General features: G+C 39.2%; 1 protein-coding gene across 1 annotated transcript in view; it reads left to right on the top strand.

Annotated features, from left to right (window-relative positions):
* Positions 1-22906, top strand: part of pth2ra (parathyroid hormone 2 receptor a) — a 67705-nt gene that overhangs the window by 5599 nt on the left and 39200 nt on the right. The window contains 4 exon segments of the mRNA XM_038720651.1: positions 5132-5237; positions 13149-13259; positions 15803-15924; positions 18924-19021. Of these exon segments, the coding sequence (XP_038576579.1) occupies positions 5132-5237; positions 13149-13259; positions 15803-15924; positions 18924-19021 (437 nt within the window).

The following is a 22906-nucleotide window of genomic DNA, read 5'->3' as shown; positions in this document are numbered from 1 at the left end:
CTCAGCGGTGGGAAAAGGCTGTCACTGGGGGCTACATCATTTAAAATTTAAAAATAATTTAAAAAAGAATCACTTACAGTGGCCTACATAGATGGTATGTGTGTGTGTGTGTGTGTGCTCTTTCCTGGTAAAGTAGTCTTTTGCTTTTTCAGACAGGGCAGTGACAGGAATGTGTGAGCCGTCTATCGTCCAAGCGAGATGGGGAAGACCCACCTTTTTATAAAACCTTACACAACATCCTGGAGCCTGTCCACTCTGAGCAAATGAATGTAGTGGCTTTGTTGCATCATTAAAGCATGATAAACCTCTCAAATGTAGATAGAGATGGTAGCTTTGTCTTTACCGAACAGTTGGGATAAGATGTTGTATCCCAAACTGCAGCAATGTGCAGTATGACAAAAATATGGTGTTTTTTGAAAATTAAACCATGTAAACCTGTTCTGGTACAACCCCTAAATAAGACTTTGAACCTGAAAATGAGCATAATACCACCTTTTTAATGCCTACAGGACGATTGCAATGTCTGAATGTGGTGCTAAATCCAATAAAATTGATCAGAATCAGAATCAGCTTTATTGCCAGGTATGTGTACACATACGAGGAATTTGACTCAGGATTGTACAATGCTCACAATGTGCTTAATTACAATACTTACTTACGTACAATAACACAATAAAACAGTAATAAAGTCAAACACAGGCTACAGCATAGAGAACACATATATACACACAATTGTAGCAGACCTAAAAATTTTAGTTATGCATTTTAATAAATTTATGAGAATTGATACCTAATTATGAATTAATATTCATAAAATCAAAATTTCCTCGTTAAGGGCACCACCGGAGTTGTTATTGATCAGTTAGTTAATAATCGCTCAATTATCTTAAATCAGTCAGTCAGTCTCATATCTAAAGGGTCAATTCTCTTGGCAGGAACTAAAAATAGGCAACACACACAGCTCTTGATTATATTACAGTGAATTTATTCTCTAACTAAGGTGATAAAAAGATGGTTTGATACAGGGAACATAAACATTTGCTGAACAATGAGCCTGGAGGTTCGGTTGTGGGAAGCATTTGACTCATACGGCATAGAAGAGCTACTGAAAGTAAACTAATGCTATAATTTAGGAGTTAAATGGACATCTGATCACAGAACGTGTGTTAAGTCTTACTGCTTGTCGACAGCCTGCTTTTGGCCTGTTGCACGGGTCCCACTCTAGCTGCCGATCCTGGCTTTTTGCTAGGGATTCTCCAGGGTTCTCCGTGTCTGATTGAAAACGCCTCCTCCGTCTGGCAATTCGGCTGTTTGCAGGTTTCCTTCGTTGCCGCTGGCGAGACCACGTGGCTTGGTCTGACCTCGGTGAAGTTGGCTCGACGAAAAAGGCTTAAAATTGAACTTGGTCGTTCCTGAATTAGTCCAGTGTAACTTAACGGACTGATAACTTTAACAAACAAAAGAAATAAAGAAATTAAAACAAACTGAAGGCAGATCGATGTCGCGGCACTTCAGGTGTGTAGCTTCAGGCGAACAAAGGGCCTGTTTGTTTCGCTGGCCGAGTCTGGGCGTTGCCTGGCGAGGCACGCTGCTCCTGCCGAAGCATCCAGAGGGCCGAGCAGAGTGGAAGAGAGCCAACAGCGAGAGGAAGAGAGAGGAAGAGCGAGGTCGCATGTCGCTCTTTTGTTGCCTGGGGCGTGGTTCCCCAGGGGGCGTCTCAGGTTTCCCTAGGAACTGCCTTTCTAAACTTAATGTCTAAAGAAAAGAAATCTATTTGCACGTATTATAATCAAATATTTTCCACAATCGAACCTCAATGCTTGAACGGTTGTACTGTTCTAGGCATTTGGTAACAGGAAACAATTGTCACATTATTGGTCAGATATTTATACATTTAACCGCATTTCCGACGAGGGCATGTAATACTTATTTCGTCCACTGGGGAGCTCAGGTTACATGAGGAAAGCTTGGATTAAATCAAAGATCGTCTCTCCTTAAGAACTGGGAATTTGTTGATTCATCCTTAAATTCAAGCTGGCGATTAAGAGTATAGTAAAACATTTCTTTGTCATCATTTCTAAAGGAATTTTGCAGGAAAGTATTATGAACAAGCATTGATTACATCAGATGAAGGAGTGTCTTGCTGAAAATAAAAACACTGCACAAGCAACTTTCTTTTCAGCACTAATATCAACAACAGATAGCAACAACAGTTAACATAACTACTCAAATAGAGGCAAACGTAATCAGGTAACTAAAGATTTAATTAAACTCAATTAAATGCTTTGAGTCTTTGGAGACTGCAGTCCTTTTACATTGAAAGTTCAGTGTCTGGACCATGTCACACTTGGGTGAGACAGGGGTTTTCCTTTTTGATGTGATAATAAAACAAAGAATAAGGTCAGTTGCCACGGAAACGTGTGTGGGGGGGCCAGTTTTGATAGGGAGATGCCAATGGCTGGCTCGTGTCCCTTTGTCAGTTTAACAGTCAGGCCCCGCGTTATCAGCTTCGGAATCAAAAAGGTGCCAGTTTTATGGTCGGGATAGCACTTAGAGAAAGCAACTTTGACCCCTCCCCATCTTCTCTGGGGAGGAGAAAGGAATTTAGGGTAGCTCCAAATTTATTCAATGTAAAATGCACAAATCCACACCGTTGTTCACTACACAATAAATAAAACAAAATAGACAGATTGAGACAATAGTGCAATGAGCAGAGAGCAAAGGATGCAGGAGTACATTTTTATTACCATTATTGTTATTATTATTATATTATAATTGTTATATTTTTATTATGTACATGTCGGAGGTGGATGTGGTGCACATATGCATACAAGCATACATGTACACATGTAGACAGTGTGATGGAGCTCTTATTTGTCAATTGATTGTACTGAACTAACAGGTCTGGGGGTGGGACATGATCTTTTCTCTTATTTGTGGCCACAAGGGAGACTAATGAGTGCGTTATTACAGCTTGAACTGACTTCAGGCATTGACAAAATGTCCTGGATTTCCACAGTTAAGTAACTCACACCTCAGAATGGGTCTGAGTAAAAAATATTGAAAATCTATTCTAAAAATTAAGTCTCAAGTTATTCAGCATTTGAAGGGCTTATTTCCAAGCGAGTAATCTTGTATGAAATATGTGAATGAAAGGGGACAAAGGCAAACATGGATCTTGCTGGGACTTAAAATGAAATATACTCTTTGATATAAAGGGGTTATTTAGACCTTACATAAGGGAAAATACTTTAAAAACAAATGACAATATGGTGACATTAACATACTATTACATATATTGATCAGATGTAAAATTTTATCTGACCAGTATTTTTGTTGCTGCTGTTTACAATCTTCCAAATGCAAATTCAAAAACATGCACTACTGGAACTGTAAGAAGTCATCAGCAGTCACATGACAAATAAGCACGATGCATGACTCAAGGTTGTCCAATGAAATGACAGTGTGTAGTTACACACATAACTTCACAGATAATTAAATACATATTAGAATATGGTAACATATAAAATAAATAAAATGATACTATATATACAGTTATTTATATTCATATATTCAAAAATATATATTACACCCAGGAAATACACTATCTTGCCAAAGGTTTTAGGACAGCCCTCCGAATCATTGAATTCTGGAGTTTCAATCACTTCCATGGCCACAATTGTATAAAATCATGCACCTAGGTATGCAGACTGCTTCCATAAACATTTGTGAAAGTATGGGTCGCTCTCAGGAGCTGACGTGTGTGGTTCCGTGATAGGTTGCCACCTGTGCAATATGTCTCTTCGTGAAATTTCCTCCCTACTAAATGTTCCAGGGTCAACTGATAGTGGTATTATAACAAAGTGAAAGTGATTGGCCACAAACTCAACCACGAAGTGGTAGGCCGCGTAAAATCACAGAGCGGGGTCAGCGCATGCTGAAGCGCACAGTGCACAGAAGTCGCCAACTTTCTTGGGCAATAGCTGCAGACATCCAAACGTTGTGTGGCCTTTGGATTAGTTCAAGAACAGTGCGTAGAAAGCTAGAATGGGTTTCCATGGCCGAGCAGCTGCATCCAAGCCATCACTAAATGCAATGCAATGAATCGGATGCAGTGGTGTAAAACAAGCCGCCACTGGACACTAGAGCAGTGGAGACGTGTTCTCTGGAGTGACAAATTCTCTGGCAATCCTTGTTTGAGACAACACAACCACAACAAGAGAGGCACACATTGTTTGAGACAATGGGAACTGGGTTCTTGACTTAAAACTTATTTAGACAAATTCTTTCCTTATAGGCCTACTGATACTTGAATGTTTGGACTGTAAATGGGATGGATGTTAAAACATTTCCTTTTCGAGTAACACTACTGAAAATTTATATTTGAAATGTCAAAATGAACATGTAATTTACTTTTTCTATTTGTCGCCCCCCTTTGCAGCAGGTTCTTTTAAGCTGGTAAAGAACACATTTTCCATGGTAACTTACTAGTGTTATTTGGAGGAAACGTAATTTGTAGTTGTGAGATTCTAGGTCTTCAGTGACATAGTTCTAGGTACATAGGTACAAATAATGTTCCTCAATTCTGCAAATTGTGATGTTTGAATGGACTTTATGACTCCAATAGAATACAGCAGCACAGACAGCACTGTGTTGCCTTTCAGTTTGTTTTAATGCTCTATTAGATGGAGTTGTTGAATCAGATGCCCTTCTTAGCTAATTTAATGGCAATTCACACTATAAATCATGTGACACAAACTGACTGCACAGTAACAGAAATTACTGACACACTGTATGATATCAGTTTGTGAACGATCAAAGTTTAAATACCTAAGACACCCCACCACACACACACACACTCCACACATGAATAATGTTATTCTGATTATTGTTGTTGGAAAACACACAAAACACAAATATTAAAGTAAAATAAAAAAATATAGAATGATGTTTCTCTCTGGCCCTGTCATTGTTTTTGTATTCTGCACTAGAAACAAATGTTGGCCGGTCCCACAGCAGATGGTATATGGGAATTTATCCCAAATGTTATTGAAAAGCCAAAAGCAATGGCTGATTCACACACATCTTGGCACAGAGTCACAGACATGATCTTGTTTGTTGTGCTCCACAGATGGGGTTTGATGGTCCTCTCTCTGCACAGGAGCAGATGTACATCCTTTATGAAATCAAACTGCAGTGCCACCAGAACCTCTCCAACATTGACCCCGGGTCCACAGGTACAAAACATGCACAGAAAGTTACAATTTGGTAAAATGCTACACAATTCTGCGTATTTTTAGGTGTTCAAAATTCATGTGGGAAGCAATGAAATTCAAGTGGTAAAATGGCAGGACATTTTAAAAAGAGAAAACAAATTTTGGAGCTTATTAGTTGTGTCTGTTATTTGGTTTAATTAAATATTTATGTATACAGTGAGCAGGATTGGGAAATGATGGATTACAAGTAATCAGGATTATGTAATCATATTACAAAAAGCAAACAATTGCATTTAAAAAATATGTGTGCTTAGATTATAGTTCATGGACTACTTGTTGACAGTTTTGATTACGTCTTTAAAATATGCATAATACACATACTACACCTGTAGTTTGTGCCATTACTGCTTTTGTAAGGGTAGTTTAATTTATACATTACGAATATGCAAAATGTATTATTTATTTGCATTACATTTTTTTTAAATGTATAAAAAATAAAGTGCAATATTTTCAATGTTTAATTTTGAAGTAAACCAAAAGTATTCGTATTAGATACATTTTTTTGGGGGGAATCGAATAGATTTTGTTACTAGTTACAAAATTTGTCATGTGATTTGTATTCAGTGTTGAAATGATATTGTGAGCCAGGTTCAGGTGTGAAGAAGTTTCAGAGACTGATGAAGACATAACATAGCATTATTTATTGAGCCTGGCCGAGGCGATACAGTGCCAGCATACAACATGTGAACACGTCAAATGCCAACACCAAATCTGAAGGATAACATCTTCTGGTCCCTTTATGTTTCTGTCTTCCCACTAGTGACTGTATGTTTCTCTATTAGGTCACCTTTCACCTAGAACAACTATCTATCTGATGTTTAGACTCCAATGCTTTGTCATATTGGAATCTCTCACTATCCATAAATTGTACTCTAATCTGTGGAGCCAGTGAGTTCTTGTAAATATTCTTGCAAGACTCAACCTTGTAAGATTCCCAGAGAACACTGATATCTGCCAGCCTGACGCCTGAGCTGCTGTCTCTTAACTAATCAGTCTATTGTTGTCATCTTGACCAGGACAAGCACATGTGAGAAATACCTAAAGCCATAAATGTCAGATAAACACTTAGGGGTCAGCTAAATTACTCTAAGCTAGACCTGTCTTACCTTTCCTTGTTACATCAACAAAGCCCCTTAAGAAATAATCTCAACATTCAGTAACTGACTACGTTTCAAAGTAATCTGACCCAACTGTGACAGTATGTATATTGACAGAAGATGTATATAAACAACTGATTATTTGCAAAGCCCCGCACCCTGACTTACTGTTGCTACACCTGCAAACCGGGGATGGAAATTAACACCCATCAAATGAGGTTGGATTTTCTGTTTGGTGGCCAAATGTTGGAAGACTACCCGTCACATTGGCGGGTAAATATAATCGCAGTATAATTTCTATTTGACGGTAGTTAGCAGCGAACCGGCGTTCTTGGTGGTTGTGTGTTGCACTTAAATTGGTCCCTGATGTACCCACGGATCTAAAATCGTGTAACACACGGATTAGGGGCGTTCATTGGTTGTTGTTTATGTTCGTTTCATGTTACTTCTGTTTGATTGGCGTAGATTTGTAAGTTGTGGGCGTTAGAGACAGGCGACAGGAGTCGGGAGGGGAGAGTGAGAGTGTAGCCGCATTCATACGGAGATCAGCGTGGAAAGAATATCCGTATTTATGTCGCATTTGCTTCTTTATACTGAACCAAAGTTTGCAGCTTTATCCCGTGTGAAAAGGCCTTTATCCCGCAATCATGTGTGCTTTCACATAGCGGTCCGGCTTTACAGGAACCAGCGGCGTGCCGTGGCATGTCAACAGATCGTTCCATCTTTCTATCTGGTGTCTGTCACCAACTTTCCCTGCTCAGATGCGGATAAAATCCGCTCCATACCTTTCATAAAGTGCAGCAAGCCGGCAGATTGGCGCAATACCACCGTGAAATAAGGCAGCGTGAAAGCTGCTAATTACAAAAGTTGAGTTTAGCTGGCCAGTCCAGTCAGTGTCTGACACAATGTCAGGTCTTCTAATGGTCCTGCTGTCCTCCCCAGAGATTGATCCAAAGGCTGTATAAAAAATGTTGATCCCACAAAACCTGTGTTGCCGTGGCACCAGGACTCTGTCAGAACCAGGAGGCCAGAAGAGGGTGATAGTAGAAAGTTAGCAGTCTGATGAGGAGGTTTAAGTTGAATAATAAAGCATGAAAAGAGTGGGCAGTTATGAGGTTTCAATTGAATGATTAAAAAGCATCTTGTAAGTTTATAAAACAATTTACTGTTTTGTCTGAAGTACATTTAATAGTAATAATATAATTTAGCTTCAAATTTCACTCTGGCCTCTTGTTTGTATTTGACATAATACCTTATTATCTCAATTAAAAGGTCAGAAACAAATATATATGTGGCAAATATATATATAAGGCATTTTATTATTTTGGCCAGTAAAAAATATGTTTGGCCGGTGGATTTTTTCATCTACCAGCTACCTTGGCAGGTCAGCCAAAAAGTTAATTCCCACCCCTGGTGCAAGCTATCAAATCTATCATTGCACATAATGCAGTTTTTAAAATTCTTGGTATTTTAGCATGCCAGAAGGTTATCTGTGGTCTGCAGAAAGGTTTCATAAATAAATGATGAAATCTAACAACAGAAATTTTATTGCATTTTTACTAAGGGAAAAAATGAACCCCATATGTGAACATCAGTGTTGGGCAGTAACTGTAATAATATTACTTTTCTAAGTAACTAAGTAGTGTAACTAATTACTTTTCTAAAACAGTAATATTATTACTAGTTACTAATGCAAGTGACGCTGCGTTACTCGTTACTGAACGCACCATCCTTGACATGAATCAACGACTGTGCGGCAGCTCAGTGGCACCGGACTTTATTGTTCATGTCCTCTGATAGCCAAAAACTATAGGAAGAATGGAGAACGAGGGAGAGAGGCGTTCTTTCCACAGCTGTAAGTAGCTACCTACATTATTGGGTCACAGTCTGATACAAAGAACATTGTCGTCTAGTGTAAACCAGCAAAATTTCTGAGTAACTTGCTCAACACTGGTGAACATCCATGCCCAGGGAGAAACCAATGCTTAAATCCAGTATTTCCACAGACTGTGCCTAGTTTTTCAGCAACAGCATTACAAATATGACCCTGCTGAACTCCTCTTCCCTGCATGCTGTAGAAATACACATCTTAAATCCAAGGCTGGGCATGCCTGCCCTGCCTCATTAAGATCACTAAGATGTCATTAAACTGTCTCTGTTAGGGAGAGGGGTTTAGGGGATGGCCAACTAAAAGAGTGTGATATGGCCTGATGTGCAATTTCTATTGGGGAACTTTGGCATCAATTACTTTCTGTGACAAAAACACTGAGCTTGAAACAGTTTTCAAATGAACAGTTTTATATTTTTAACCTTTACGACGCAGCATACAATTATCACCGTGGCAGTTACTACTTTCAAATTTTGTCGTTTTGACTGATTATCATGCATATTCTGAAGAATGTTCACTGGTGACATAAAATGAATTATGTGACAAGACAGAATAGAAAGAGCATTACTTTTGAAAGCACTCAGAAGAGGATGAGACGAGCAGACAGGAGATGAGTCAGCAGAGGTAAAGATTACGTTTTTGGAGCGTTGTGTCCCTAAGAGGCTCACACATTTCTCACTAGACTAATTGTTTCTGATTTTGTACATCCTGCACAATAAAATCCACTAACATCCATTGGTTTTGTTGGCAAAAGGCAAAGGAACATGTGCTCCTAGGAAATCAGTATATGGCCAAGATTCAGTACATGCAATATGTCATGAAGAAATTTACCTGTGATTGTGTTAGTATATGGGAGAATACTCATTTGAAGAGGTATGCATGAGACTGACATGACACCTGTCACGAACATGAAAGAGTCTGTATGAATCTATATTTATGATTGTTGTCATTCGGTCAATTATGTCATTTTTAATGCAAAGTTGATATTGTTTGAGATGTCTTTGTTTTGACAACTTGACATTAACCATGACAACATAACCTTTCATAATTGAGCCTTAGCAGTCTGATCTAATGATCAAACTTAAAGGGGCCATGTTTAGTTTTCAAGATTTCAGATTGCAACCACTACCTTCCCAAGCATGTGCTCATGTGCATGCTTGAACTAATGATCGAATCAAAACAGAGACTGTCCCACCGGAGACAGCATGATACAAAATGCTGGAAACTCAAGTAAACTACCACTGCAGTGTTACAGTAATATTTTTATCAGCTTGATGTTGAACAAATCAATGGCCATTGCATGTAAACCTTACGTTGATTGTATTCAATAACTAGTTGTGGATCTTTCACAGCTTAATGTCCGTTTAGCTAAAGGTCTTATTAGTCCGAATAACTGCCCGAAAGCGTTACCAAGATGGCTGCCGAGTGGCAGGACTTGCCTGTAGAGGCTTTGGTACGGTTCAGAATCAGTAGGCAAGAGGCAAATCTGACTAGATTTCTTGACATAGGATGCAGAATAGTCAATACTGTCTGGCTGCCTTGTTTTCTGGGAGTATTGTGCCAATATGCCAGCTTGCTGTGCTGTATGAAAGGTACAGAGCTGGTGTTGTTCTGCCTCTGAGCCAGGAACTTTGAAGTAATGTAGCCTGAACATGCCTGTGTGAAATGCCACAGCCTGCATGTTTCTGAGTTTATTGCAGAATCTCAGTATGAAAGCGGTTGTGTTTTGGATTTATGTGAACATCCAGGGTGTAGACATTGACATGGTGGAGTCATACAAATACCTGGGGGTTCACATCAACAATAAACTGGACTGGTCCACCAACACAGATGTCCTGTACAAGAAGGGACAAAGCCGCCTCCATCTGCTGAGGAGGCTGAGGTCCTTCGGTGAGTGCAGGACACTGTTAAAGACGTTCTACGACACTGTGGTGGCATCTGCGATCTTCTACGCAGTCGTCTGCTGGGGAGCTGGCAGCACAGAGAGGGACAGGAAAAGACTAAATAAACTGGGACCGCAGAGCAGGTGGGCGGGAAGAGGATGCTAGTCAAGCTGAAGTTCATCAGGGAAAACAGCTCCCACCCCCTGCATGAGACAGTGATGTCTTTAAGCAGCTCCTTCAGCAGCAGACTTCTGCACCCAAAGTGCAAGAGGGAGCGCTACCGCAGGTCCTTCATTCCAGCTGCAGTCAGACTTTTTAACTCAGAAGCAACATATTGTGACCATGATATTGCACTACTGTTTAGTATTGTATGCTTTGTCTGCTATACACCAACTGCAATACTCATTACCACTACTGCACTTAATCTAGCAAAATCTGTGCAATGTTTAACCCCAGTCCTACCTGTACATACCTGCATCTGTAAATAGTGTACGTATATACTCCAATTTTAATTATTTTATAGTAACTTAATGTCTATTTTATTTGTCTACTGTTTGCTTCTGTCTTTGGTTTGTTTTTGTACTGGAGTTGATGCAATGAGTGAATTTCCCCATTGTGAACTGCATATAGAGAGAGCGGAAAAGACTGCAAGAAAAGTCCCGCTACGCTAAAGAGTAAAATGTACAAATGCTGGTACTGGTGAGTACCATACCACTGCCTAGGCCAATCAAAATTGACGCAACTCGTCTGAAGCTGTAGTCCACCGATGGATTACATTCTGACAAAAATGGTCTTGTGATATATAATATTTAGTCCAAAATGCATTATATCAATAAATACCCACGGACTGTTGTTGCATCGTTTTATAGTAGCCTAACTACAGTCCGCATGTAAACAAAAAAAACCCGGCTACATGCTGACCTTTTGATTGCAACCTCAATTGACCCAGTAGAAACTTCCATGCCCTGTCCACAGCCTACATTAGCCAGTGAGTGTCCACATAGTTGGGAAGTGCCTGTCCCCTTTCTTTCGTGCATACATCAAGCCACTGGCGCTTCACACACACATATCACTTAACAGTTAAAAAAATATGCAAGAATATTTTCCACAGACATAATTATATATTGTCCTCACAGCGCCGTATAACTATAAGCTCGAGATTTATAGCTAGCAGCTGAACCTGCTGAAGCTGCGGCCTGGAGCCATTAAGAGTTTGAAAATCATGTATAATAATAATAAAGAAAATTAAACTTCATAATGATGGTGACAATATCCTGTTTTGATTCTTCTGAATGCATTCATATAGCCCGACTATTAATGATATTGTACTGAAGTATCAATATGAACATCTCAAACTGCAAAATGACTTCAATGATGCTCTAATTGAAGGATGTTTTTCTCTGTATTTAATCATTCAGCTGGAAATGTAATCTTTGGTGTCAAGCACTTGGCCCATGGCACCATGGCATGGCAATTTACAATTCTCGACTTTTCACGACGTCAACTGAATTATTCATGACATTGTTGTAAAATCATTTGACAGTGTAATAACAACTGATGACATTTTAATGGCTAGGCCTAGTCCAAATTGTATCGATGCAGTTATAATGGTCTCATGACAGCCACTGTCACAAACAGCCACATAATGACAGTTCAATGTAATGTTAACACATAAAGCTAAACACTTTAAGTTTGAAAATTAGAAAAGGTTTGTTTATCACAGGTCATATTGTATTGGTTAATGTCATGTTGTCAATACAAAGACATCTCAAACAATGTCAACCCTTGCATTAAAAATGACAAAAGTCCAACATTCACAGACATGACAGGTATTGAGTTATTGTTATGACGGTGTCATGACACAAATACACAATACAAGCTGTGTTTTTTATATTTAGACTACTGTAATCACCCTAGTCTTGATGTGGTGATTCTCTGTCTCTCCTTTCAGCCACATTCGTACTTCCTCAAAACATTCATTGTCATTCTCCACTAATCCACCAGATGCCTTCGGACTTTCCCTTCCTTTCTTTCCCAATTAACTGACTGCCAGACCCAACTACACACTTCCCTCAACTGCTCTGCCATATTTGTGCTATATTGTTATGTTACTTTTCCATGTATGTCATATCTTGTTCTCTAGCCTTTGTATCCTGTTCATCTGCCGTACCCAAGACCTTTTACCTACCTGTTTTGGACCCTTGCCCTTTAATGGACTCTTTATTCTTGTCTGCTCCTTGTTGGATTACTTGCCTGTTTGGACCCTTGTCAGTGCTGAATGTGTGCTACTGAACCCCCCCCCCCCCCACCAGCAAAAACACGACTTCAACAATATTAACAGCTGACTTTACAGATTGTAAATACGACCTGGGTGAAACAAACAAAACACTCAAATCACATTATAGAACTGAGTCAACACAGAACAATTAAGGGGCCAGTATACTCCATTAGAAGTGCATGTTGGATGGTTGAACAGCACCTAAAATACTGCAGTCAGAGGCACTAGAACACTATGAAAGCCTTAGAGGAGAGACACTCTGAAAATGTGCCCCCCACTTTTGCCTTCTGACTTGGTTTGACAGCATGTCATGTGAAGTAGTTATTTAGTAGTTATTAGTAATCACCCAAACACAGACCATTTTATGTTAGGCTCTAGTTATTGCATAATTTTACATCACTGTCAAAAGTCCAGGTGGTTCTGTTTTTCTGGGAGCTCAGTCTATGGACAATACTGTACATCACCATAAGTAACAGACATTTTGTATTAGAAGGGATATTTAGGGGTTGAATAAAACAATCCAATGTAGATTATACAAATCTAGATACATCATTGTTAAACTTCCTGTCTGACATTTAGAAAATCACTTTGACCAGAACTTTATCAGCAACCAGAGTTAAGGATTAAATGTGTCAGATTAGTTGTCAACTTAATGACCACTGACCAAATGGCCGATGACAGTTTCTGTGTGTTGACTTCCTGTCACTCTTCCTGTCCTCACTGTAGATGAGGTGTGCACTCCAGACTGGGACGGTCTAATTTGTTGGCCCCGTGGCTCCCCTGGGCTGGTTACCAAGGTTCCCTGCCCGTCTTACATCTATGACTTCAATCACAAAGGTTATATGCAAAGATTTTATTTGTTTTTTTCATAATGTACCATCACCAACACTGGCAGCTAGAAGATTGCAACAAACTTTAAATGTAGAGATAAATTCAGGCTGTTGATATCAATTTTTTGTTTGTATTAGTACATTTTAAAGCATCATCTACATATTTTGCTAAACGGCCGAAGGTCTTAGGCACATACATATGTGTTTTCAATCATTCTGGCTGATTGGACTAATCTAATAGGCCTTATTCACAGCAAACATTTTGACTCGTCATAGGTAAAGAACAGGTGTTACTAATAACAGTAATGATAGATCTGTTTAAGTGTCTCTGTAAGCCATGGTAGTGTGATAGCATGCAGAATACCAGGACCCTGAAACTGGATTAATAATTAACTTTATTTATTACTTGACTTGTCTAAGGCTACGTTCAGACTGCAGGCCTTAATGTTGAAATCCGATTTCTTTTCACAGATACGATTTCTTTGTCTGACAGTTCACATTATTGCTTAAATGTGGCCCATATCAGACTCCAGTGACCCGCAGTGAAGCGCAGAAGAATTACACGACATCACATTCAGCACCCTGTTTTACAGAAGTAAACAAGGAGCCACGGAGGCTAGCTCCGGTTAGCTCCTACATAACCCTCCTAATTTTCACAGGAGACTCATGTTTTTCATTGTCCTCTCATGGGTCACATTTCTCCCGAATTATGACAAGTGTTCACAACTTTCTGTCCTATTCATTATGGTTTCAACTGCCCAACTCACTAACGTTACAGTCTCTCTCTCTCTCTCCACTGTGTCCACACGGACACAAGTAACATCCACATAACTCAGAAGAGAGATTGCGGTCTGGTGGATTTCAGGTGTAAGAAAGGGAATTTGTGAGCAGATGATAGAAAGGTAGAGAAGAAAAACAGCCACGTGTCTATAATGGCTTTTTGTGAAGCTTTTTAAATCGCGTGTCCATTTAAAGCAGAACTGTGACAACAGCTGCTTTAAACAGACGCATCAAAGTCTCGTCAATTCTGGCCTTAGTTTCCAGACTGAGGTCACATTTAAAAAGATCCACAAATGAAAGTGGCCCAAAATTCAAAACTGGAAAAGATCTGATTCCATGGGACTTGTCCTGTTCACATTGTTATAAAAAGATCAGATCTGAGTCACATATGAGCGAAAAAATCTGATTTATGTCACTTTGGCCTGCAGTCTGAACGTAGCCAAAATGTCCCTAACAGAGTAAGCTATCGTAGCTAAGGGGAGTCAGGAAGATGTTAATCAAGTACTGTCTGTTCTCACCCTCACAGTCCTCAAAAGAGGTAGCCAAAAGAGAAGAGAAAAGGTGATATTGTGATTACTGTGACCAATATTGTGATTTGCGATTTGATTATAATGGAACAAATGGTACTATGAGTGTACTTGCTTACCTATCAAGGAATGCGCAAAATACTGACTTTTGTAATGTGTATTTCTCAACTTGAACAAAGTTAAACAATATTTATAACAATAACTAGTAAAACAGATGTAAAACAGACCAAAGGGAGCATGTTGAGGAGCTGGCTAGAAGCAACAAATATTGTCACACTGGCATGTCACCGGCTCAGTGCACATCTATCCACTGCAGAGTCTCTAGATTTTAGTTTAGTTTAGTTTAGTTTAGATAATAGTGTACTGCTAGTATAACAAAAATATTAAATACTACATTCATTAGGATGTCATAGAATAGTATACGTTTTTACCACTAGTTGAATGTTATATCTAGTTACAGCTGTTTCATGTGCAGGAAAATGGCTCTACATTGGTCTCTTTGTCTGTTCAACACTGTAAAGTTTGCTATAGCACGTCAAACTTTTTTTAATGTCCCGCCCCATCCAGGCTGTGATTGGTCGGTTGACGAAAAGTGAAACTGACCAGCACGTTGGCTTTATGAAAAGTTGAAAATGTTGAACAACTAAAGGCACCGATACAGCTAACGTTAAATGGCCAGCGAGCCAAACCCAAACCTTCTTTATCTTCTAGTTTTTGTCTGTCTCACTTCCGCTGACGACAACACGTCTCTGTCACAGAGCGACCGGAACACTGCCATTTCTCTCGGTGCTCTGGTGGCAAGTCTGACTATGTTTTGAATGATTACCGGCAGGGCGGGGGGTTATGGTAGGTTGTTGTCTTAAAAGTTACTTGCACACTGCTCATAAATCATTTTTCTCATTGCACGTAGGCTTATCTGTTTTTAACGGGTAGGCTACAAACGACAGCTCGGTGTGGTGGAAGAAAGGTCACACACACATTTTCTGTTTTATTAGATCACATACTTTTTGTGGTTGTGTAATCGCACAAATGAATCGTGCAGCCCTAAATTGAATTCACCTGTGTAGGTTTACTATGGGAGTGCAAGGCCTTTAACATATCAAGGCTGGTAGAAATTTTACTTTACTCGGCTGGGACCCAAAATCCATAAGATCCACCGGCATGAAATGCTTTAATCATGTAAAACATTTTAATTCAAAAGTGATGTAAATGTCCAAAATCATGTGATAGTATGTGTTTCCAGGACATGCTTACAGGAAGTGTGATGTCAACGGTTCCTGGGTGTTTGTGGACCACTGGAACAAAACATGGGCCAACTACTCAGAGTGTCTGCGCTTCCTTCAGCCAACTGATGAAGAACAGAGAGTAAGTACGACTTTAAAAATCTGATATATGAGCAGCTGATTTGGTTGATTGGCTAATCCAGCGTAATTCACATACAACATGAGACTTGTAAACATACAAATTGTTAGCACATGTAGCAGTCAAAGCAGTCAGTCCCACAGGCATGCAAACGTGGAGGCTGACAATTTACATATTTAGCAGACAGAGTGCATCATTAGTATTCATTTGAAGTCGTGTTTCTGGCCACTTGGCAAATGTAAGTCACTCTCTTTAGCTCTCTTTTTGGTCTCGACCAACTCCAGAGGGAAATATCTGCTAAATACTATAATAATAATAATAATAATAATGTTAGGTTTCCTGCTGTTCGGTGCTCTGCAGCTGGTGTATAGTTGGTTTATCAGGGCTTTTCTTTAACTGAAAACAGCTTCCTGCTTGGGATAGTAAAATGATCCATTGCTTATCAAAACGAGACTTGAGACTTAAGACATGAGCCAGACTTGAGTCAAGAGTATGGAGGAGTAGCTGAAGTGGATACTAATCCCAGTTTGCAGTCTTTTAATTTTGATCTAAGGAGACACATGTATCACAAGCATCCACCATGTAACTTTCTTCAGTTTAGAAAAAGGATGTTTGAGATAAAAACACAGCAGCAATGACTAATGGAAATACTACAGTGTTCCTAATAGACTGAAGCTTACTTAAGTCCACCTTGAAACATTACCTACATACTGTATAATTACGTATGCACATAAACATACATACAAAGCTTTACAGATGCTTTGATTCACCATTTGTTTCCAACACAAAAGTGTGTGTTTAGTGTTCAGCCACTGAGTCAATCTGTGTTTACATAGTTGACCCAAACACAGGACGCGGATGTAAGGTGAAGTTAAAAAGGGTTTATTAAAAAAAATTGCAGGGAAGAGATGGAATAGAGAGGTTAGATGGCTGGTGATGGCAGAGGGTTGAGGAGCGTGGGTGGATGGGGTGAGCAGGCTGGAATTACGCGAGGGTATCCGACAGGGAAGGCAGGCAGATGAGGAGTATAGTTAGCAACAGGCCCAGGAGTAAGCACCAACAATAAATCACAAACTAGAGAATGCTGGACACTCTTGAGCTAGACTGTAGCACAGGCAATGATCTGGCATGATTGGAAGTTGAGCCATAAAAGATGTGCTGATGGACTGCCGCTAGGTGACCGAGAGGTGACGAGCTGATAGCTGACAGGTGTGCGGGAGGAGCTGATCCAGGAGGGGAGACCACACCCAAATACAGAGGGCGTCCGAAAACTGCTTGCTACTCCCTCTCCCTAACTACTTCCACTCTGTTTGCGCGTTCATGCGGAAGGTCTGCCACATTGAGTGCCACCTGAAACCAATGAGGGCAGAGTGGTAGTGGGTTGTTAAACCCTCCAATGCCGAGTGAGCGCCGATGCCGGCTTGTTGAAGGTGTGTAACACCCTTTGCTGCACGATGGGGGACCTTTCTTTCAATGGGAGTTCGATGTGACTTCGCCAGGTTAACATGTAGGATTTTTAAATTTCGAAACTACACTAACAATTCATATCACCATTCGCAGGTAAACAACATTGTGTTTAATAAAAAATGTTCTTGTCTGATAGGCAATTGAATTGTATTCATCTTATATGAAAATCTTCAGCCAAAATAAAATAAACAAGAATAATAGAAAATGACACAACGGGATACACAGGGGGATCACATAACAAGCAACAAAGGCATTAAAGAAAAATAGTTAGCCTAAGTCTTGTTACATTTTAACTGCTTCAATATAATGTATGATTTATAGGCTATTGAAATGTTGTATTTGTGGATGTAATATTTTTCATATAGGCTAAGATAAAGAGGTTCAAATATATAGGCTTTTCTTTTACAATGAATATCAATCTTTTTTAATAAAAGAATAAAATAATTCTTTTTCGTAAACATCTAAAGTCATGTTCTTAAAGAAATATTCGACACAAACACAAAATGAATGACAAATGCTTTCAGTTTTGTTATCGCAAAAAACACATTTTTCCTCAACATCAATCCTGAATCTTAATACAACTGTTGTTTATTTGATAAACATATTGTAGCAGTGAGTGCATCGGTAATGTCAAATCCTGTTTACGCTGGAGGGAGAGGGTAGTTTGTCCGAAAGTTGGCCGCTGTATTTAAACCCTATGTGGGTTAGGGTGCTGGATTTGGCTGTGAGGGTGACTCCAACCAGAGTTCACTCCATGTCGGAGTGGAAGTGATGAGGGTCAGAGACAGACAGGGGAGTACTGGGAACACAGGGAAGGGGAAAACACAAGACGACACTGGAGGCCACGACTAATTAATTGGCATGCTCAGCATTTAGATTCTTAAAAAACTTTATGACATGGAAATTTCAATCACAAATCTTGAGACTTGGCTTGAACTTGCCTCTGTTGTTTATTTAGAAATATCCATCACTGTGGCTTTAACTTTACCTATCAGATAGCTGTATTTTGTATGCTCACAAAATATGACTCTCTTACTACTACTACTTTTATTGAGTAAGCAAACGCATTGCCTCAGCGACTATTAGTCATCTGTTTTATGAAAATGAAAATATTGCCAGGGAGAGAGACATATTTTGTTCATGGTGACATCTGAATCATCTGGCTCCTCTGAGTCTGACCAATGCTTGAAATAGGTCCAAACGTCTGATGTTGTGTTCAGTTGATAAACATTTGTTTGTCCTTCATCTGTCAGAGATTAGACTGCTACATACACATTCATGGCTGCCTGCTCTGTTTTGATAAGCTTTAAACAAAACACACTTAAATAGAAAGAGCTCTGGGAATGGGATTCTGATCAATTATTTAATCTGGCATGTCACTATCAACTTTAATATTCACTGCACCGGTTATTCCTATTTCCTTTTAAAGTGCAAAATGATTTAACCCCTAAAGCATCATGAAGGCTCATTGTTGAGACTGTGTTTCATCTTGATGAGTGGACTGAATAGCAAATTTTTCTCTCTTATGTTTACAGCAAGACTTCTTTGAGCGGCTGTATATCATGTATACCATTGGCTACGCTGTGTCCTTCAGCTCTCTGCTAGTGGCCATCTTCATCATTGGATACTTCAGGTACGAGAGGATTTCCTAATACTTAAATGCTGTATTCTTTTTGTTAGAAACTGTCAGTGGAATAACTGCAGGAGGTGGTCCTCTTCATCTTCACATCACCACCATATATTGAAAAAAAAACAAAAACGTAGCTGCAAACTGGCAGTGGTTTGATTTTAACCAATTGTTTTACTTGGCTAACCCTAACCAAACTGTGTGACCTGTGTTTATTTGCCAAAACACAACCTTTCCGAAACCTAAACCATGCTGTACCTGCCATGAACAGTATAAAAAGCAAGATCCTGTTTGATATATGATAGAAACAAACTGTTTTTTTACATTTAGACTTTAAAAGCAATAAGTCTATTGCTTCGTCTTTAAGAAACTTGATCCAAAATTGTCTTTTAGTAGAAGTATTCATCGTACAGTCTGTACAGCAGTGGTTGGCAATAGGCGGCCCACGGGCCAGAACCGGCCCGCCAGCAATAATATCTGGCCCGCGGACAGATTGCTTTGCAATAGCAGAAAAATTAAAAATAAATAAATTGAAAACGGCTGGTGCGGAAACAGATCTCAGTCATGACAGTTACTCACATAACCACTTCCTCTTAAGTGATTGTGCCTCTAAAATAAAAGTGCAAGGACGTCTTTTGCAGCAATGCTTCATGTCGAGTTTATTAAGAGCTTTTACTTTGAAGAGTTCTGAAGGACATTCAAGAGAGTCTCTGGTCTGCTTGACACATCTCTGAAAAAGCTGTCAGTAAACATGTTATTGGATTCCCCTGAATTTCTTCAGGGAAATGAAAATAAGCGTCCACAGGTTTATGAATGCGGATCAAACGCCGGGACTCAAACACACTACAGCACATGCTTTATGTGAGCATGTGCAAAAGTGTCCTTTCATTCAATTTGTTTAAAAAGGGAGAAAAAAATATCTTGGTTTGACTTGGTTTGAGTTTGTTCTGGCCCGCCATATAACGGCTTGGAAAATTTGGCCCGATGCCAGACTTATTTGCCGACCACTGCTGTACAGTATGTAGTGTGCATCGCATTTAAAGTTTCAAAAACTAGTTAAAAATCACCACATTTTAGGCTGACTTTACTAAAAGGTTCAGTGTGTAAGATTTAGTGGCACCTAGTGGTGAGGGTTGTGAATTGCAACCATCTATCCAGCCTACCACTTACCCCTAACCTTTCACAGAGCGTAGGACAGCTACGGTGGCTGACACAGCACAAAAGTTGTCTCTTCTAAGACAGCAGAGAGTGGCCAGTCAAGAAATGAGGTTTCTTTAGGTATATTTATTATGAAATTATATTTACTTAATTATTCAGTAAAACCATGTTTTATTGTGACTTGGCCACTGACAGGTAACAGAAAATGTAAGCCAAGAGTGTGAAACACTGTCACTGTTTCTGCACCACAGTCCATTATAAACCACACATAAGATAAAATTTATACAGACATTGACATGGGAAACATGTTAATTCTCTCTGCGATTGTGGACCATCGTCAAAACTGCCCGCCAATATCTGGCCCGCTGCCAGATTATGGTGCTTTGATAGATAAAAAATATAAATAAATAAATACTTTGATAGCGTTGCTGAAATAGGTCTCAGTTATGACAGTAACAGTTACTCCCATAATCACTTCTTCTTGAGTGGTTTTGCCTACAAAATAAAATCGCAAGGAGCTTGTTTACCGTAATGCTGTGTTTGGAGTTGAACTGAGCTTTTACTTTGAAAAATTCTGAATGACTTTAAAAGAGTCTGCCTGCTTGACACACCTCTGAAAGAGCCATCAGAGAATGTGATTTCCCTAAATGTCCTCTGCCTGGAGATCCTGGGGAAATGCAAAAGCATCCGCAGGTTGATGGATGTGGATCAAACACTGAAACACAAACAGTGCAGCACATGCCGTGATCTGAGAAACATTCACTGCAAAATCCATTTGTTGAAGAGAGAGAAAAATAAAAAGATCCTGAGGTAGGAATGAACTGACGACCTCAAGGTGTGAGTGCTGCATTTTACCAACTGAGCTAACCAAACACCATGTTAAAAAGAGTCAATATTATGTCTTATGTTCTCACCCACCATCTAATGTATGAAAATATTGCTTTGATGATAACTTATTTGCCAACCCCTGCAGTATATTATTACTACCTCTTCTTCTTCTAACGTACGTATTCAACGCAGTGATGAGCGTCTACACACTCTTGAATTCTACCAGAAGTAGAACAAGAAGAACATAGTGACGAAACGTGCTCTGTAGAGCTGTTTGCCCGTTTTCAGCTACTGTAGAAACATGATGACGCAACGTGGCGACGTCCATGTAAGGGGGGACCCGCGGTTATGTAGATATAAATGGCTCTTTCTAAGCTAATAAAAACATGACGGTTTATAATGTAAGGTCTTTATACACCACTGAAAACATAGTAAGGGATATTATATTGCATTTCTTAATTTCTTTAAGTCCAATTGCTAGGACTGCAATACTTAGCATAGCATGATGGACATAACGCAACTGGTATTACCATATTAGATGAACACCTTAACTGAACTTGAAGTGTGGTCGAGTGCACAATGGAAGTTGGACATGCACAAAAATGAACCCAAAAAGGTTTCTCAAATTATATGCTCACTAAAGCTTCCCTGGCAAGTTGACATACTAGATTTAACCAGCTCATTAATGAACTTTTGATTGACAAGTTTGCCCATGTTTTGAGTTACAATCTTTGAATTTGACCACAGGCATCAGGAAATGACAATGCCAGAATTAAAGTTATGGAAAACTAGGGAAGTGTTGGTGACATTGTTATTGGCAAACCAGATAATTACAGATAAACTTACAGAAAATTACAGATAAGTCACTATGCATTAAATAGTTAATAAATCTGAATGTATAGTCGCTAACGCTTCATTTCACGGATCCATAATCCTTAATAATTTCCTAAGAGGTTTCCTGGAAAGAAGAATGTAATTTTGTGCTAATCACATGCAGTTTTCAATTGGTTCACTTCCAGATAATTAATTCCAATGAATTGCTAGTGTAATCCAGAGTCTTTTAGGCAGTGAGTGGACAGCAGGTCAGAAGGACATTCAATTCTATGATATTGGCCAAAAGTAAAGCATATAATTCAAAATATATGGAGAATAAAATTTTCACTATAATTGAATAATGAATTAACATTTACGTCGATTTGAATAGAGCTTTTCATTCAAAGAAATTCATATGTCCCGTCCAATTAGTGCCAAATGACATAGATCTTTCCAGGGAACTTATACAAGAATCATTAGGAAACCACAGACCCATAAAATGATATCCAAGCAACAAGTTCAGAGTTGTGGGTAGAATAACAAAATACTTCTGAAAAGGATTTATGGTATGTTACCTTGGATGCCTTGGATTCAGAGCTTTAGCTTTAGTACTGCAATTGACGGGGTTAGTAGAGTCTGTATTGAGCATGTTTAATTTACTTTTAAATTATATATTCTTATTTCAGTTTTGATTTAAATGTTTTATTTAACTTTTGAGATTCATAAAACTATTTAAAAATAAAAGCTTTGATAAAAGGAAAGCATTACCTCCCTCCACTTGCACCTAAGAGAGAGGCAAGTAAATAGAAGACAATTTCTCTTCATGCACCACAAACAGCCTCCTTGGTGGAACAAAGTAATTGTTTGAATTTTAAATTAAACCTTTAATCTTACACTGGCAAGGCTCTCTCTCTAGGTTTATTGTGGCACAGTTGACAGCCTGTGTGGCTGCCAGTGTTGGGCAGTAGCGTATCTACAAGTAGCGCTGTTACTAGTTTTACTACATTTCTCAGTAGCGTGGTGGCAGCGTCGCTGTTTTCTAGATCAAATAGCTTTTCTGTAAGGAAGCTCTTTTATTGACCAAGTAGCGCG

This window comes from Micropterus salmoides, unplaced genomic scaffold, assembly GCF_014851395.1.
Source record: "Micropterus salmoides isolate LMB-PRFRI ecotype aquatic unplaced genomic scaffold, ASM1485139v1 Ms_hic_scaffold_15, whole genome shotgun sequence".
In the NCBI taxonomy this organism is placed as follows: Eukaryota; Metazoa; Chordata; class Actinopteri; order Centrarchiformes; family Centrarchidae; genus Micropterus; species Micropterus salmoides.
The sequence above is the reverse complement of the archived record's forward strand: the minus strand, read 5'-3'. Positions and strand labels throughout refer to the sequence as shown.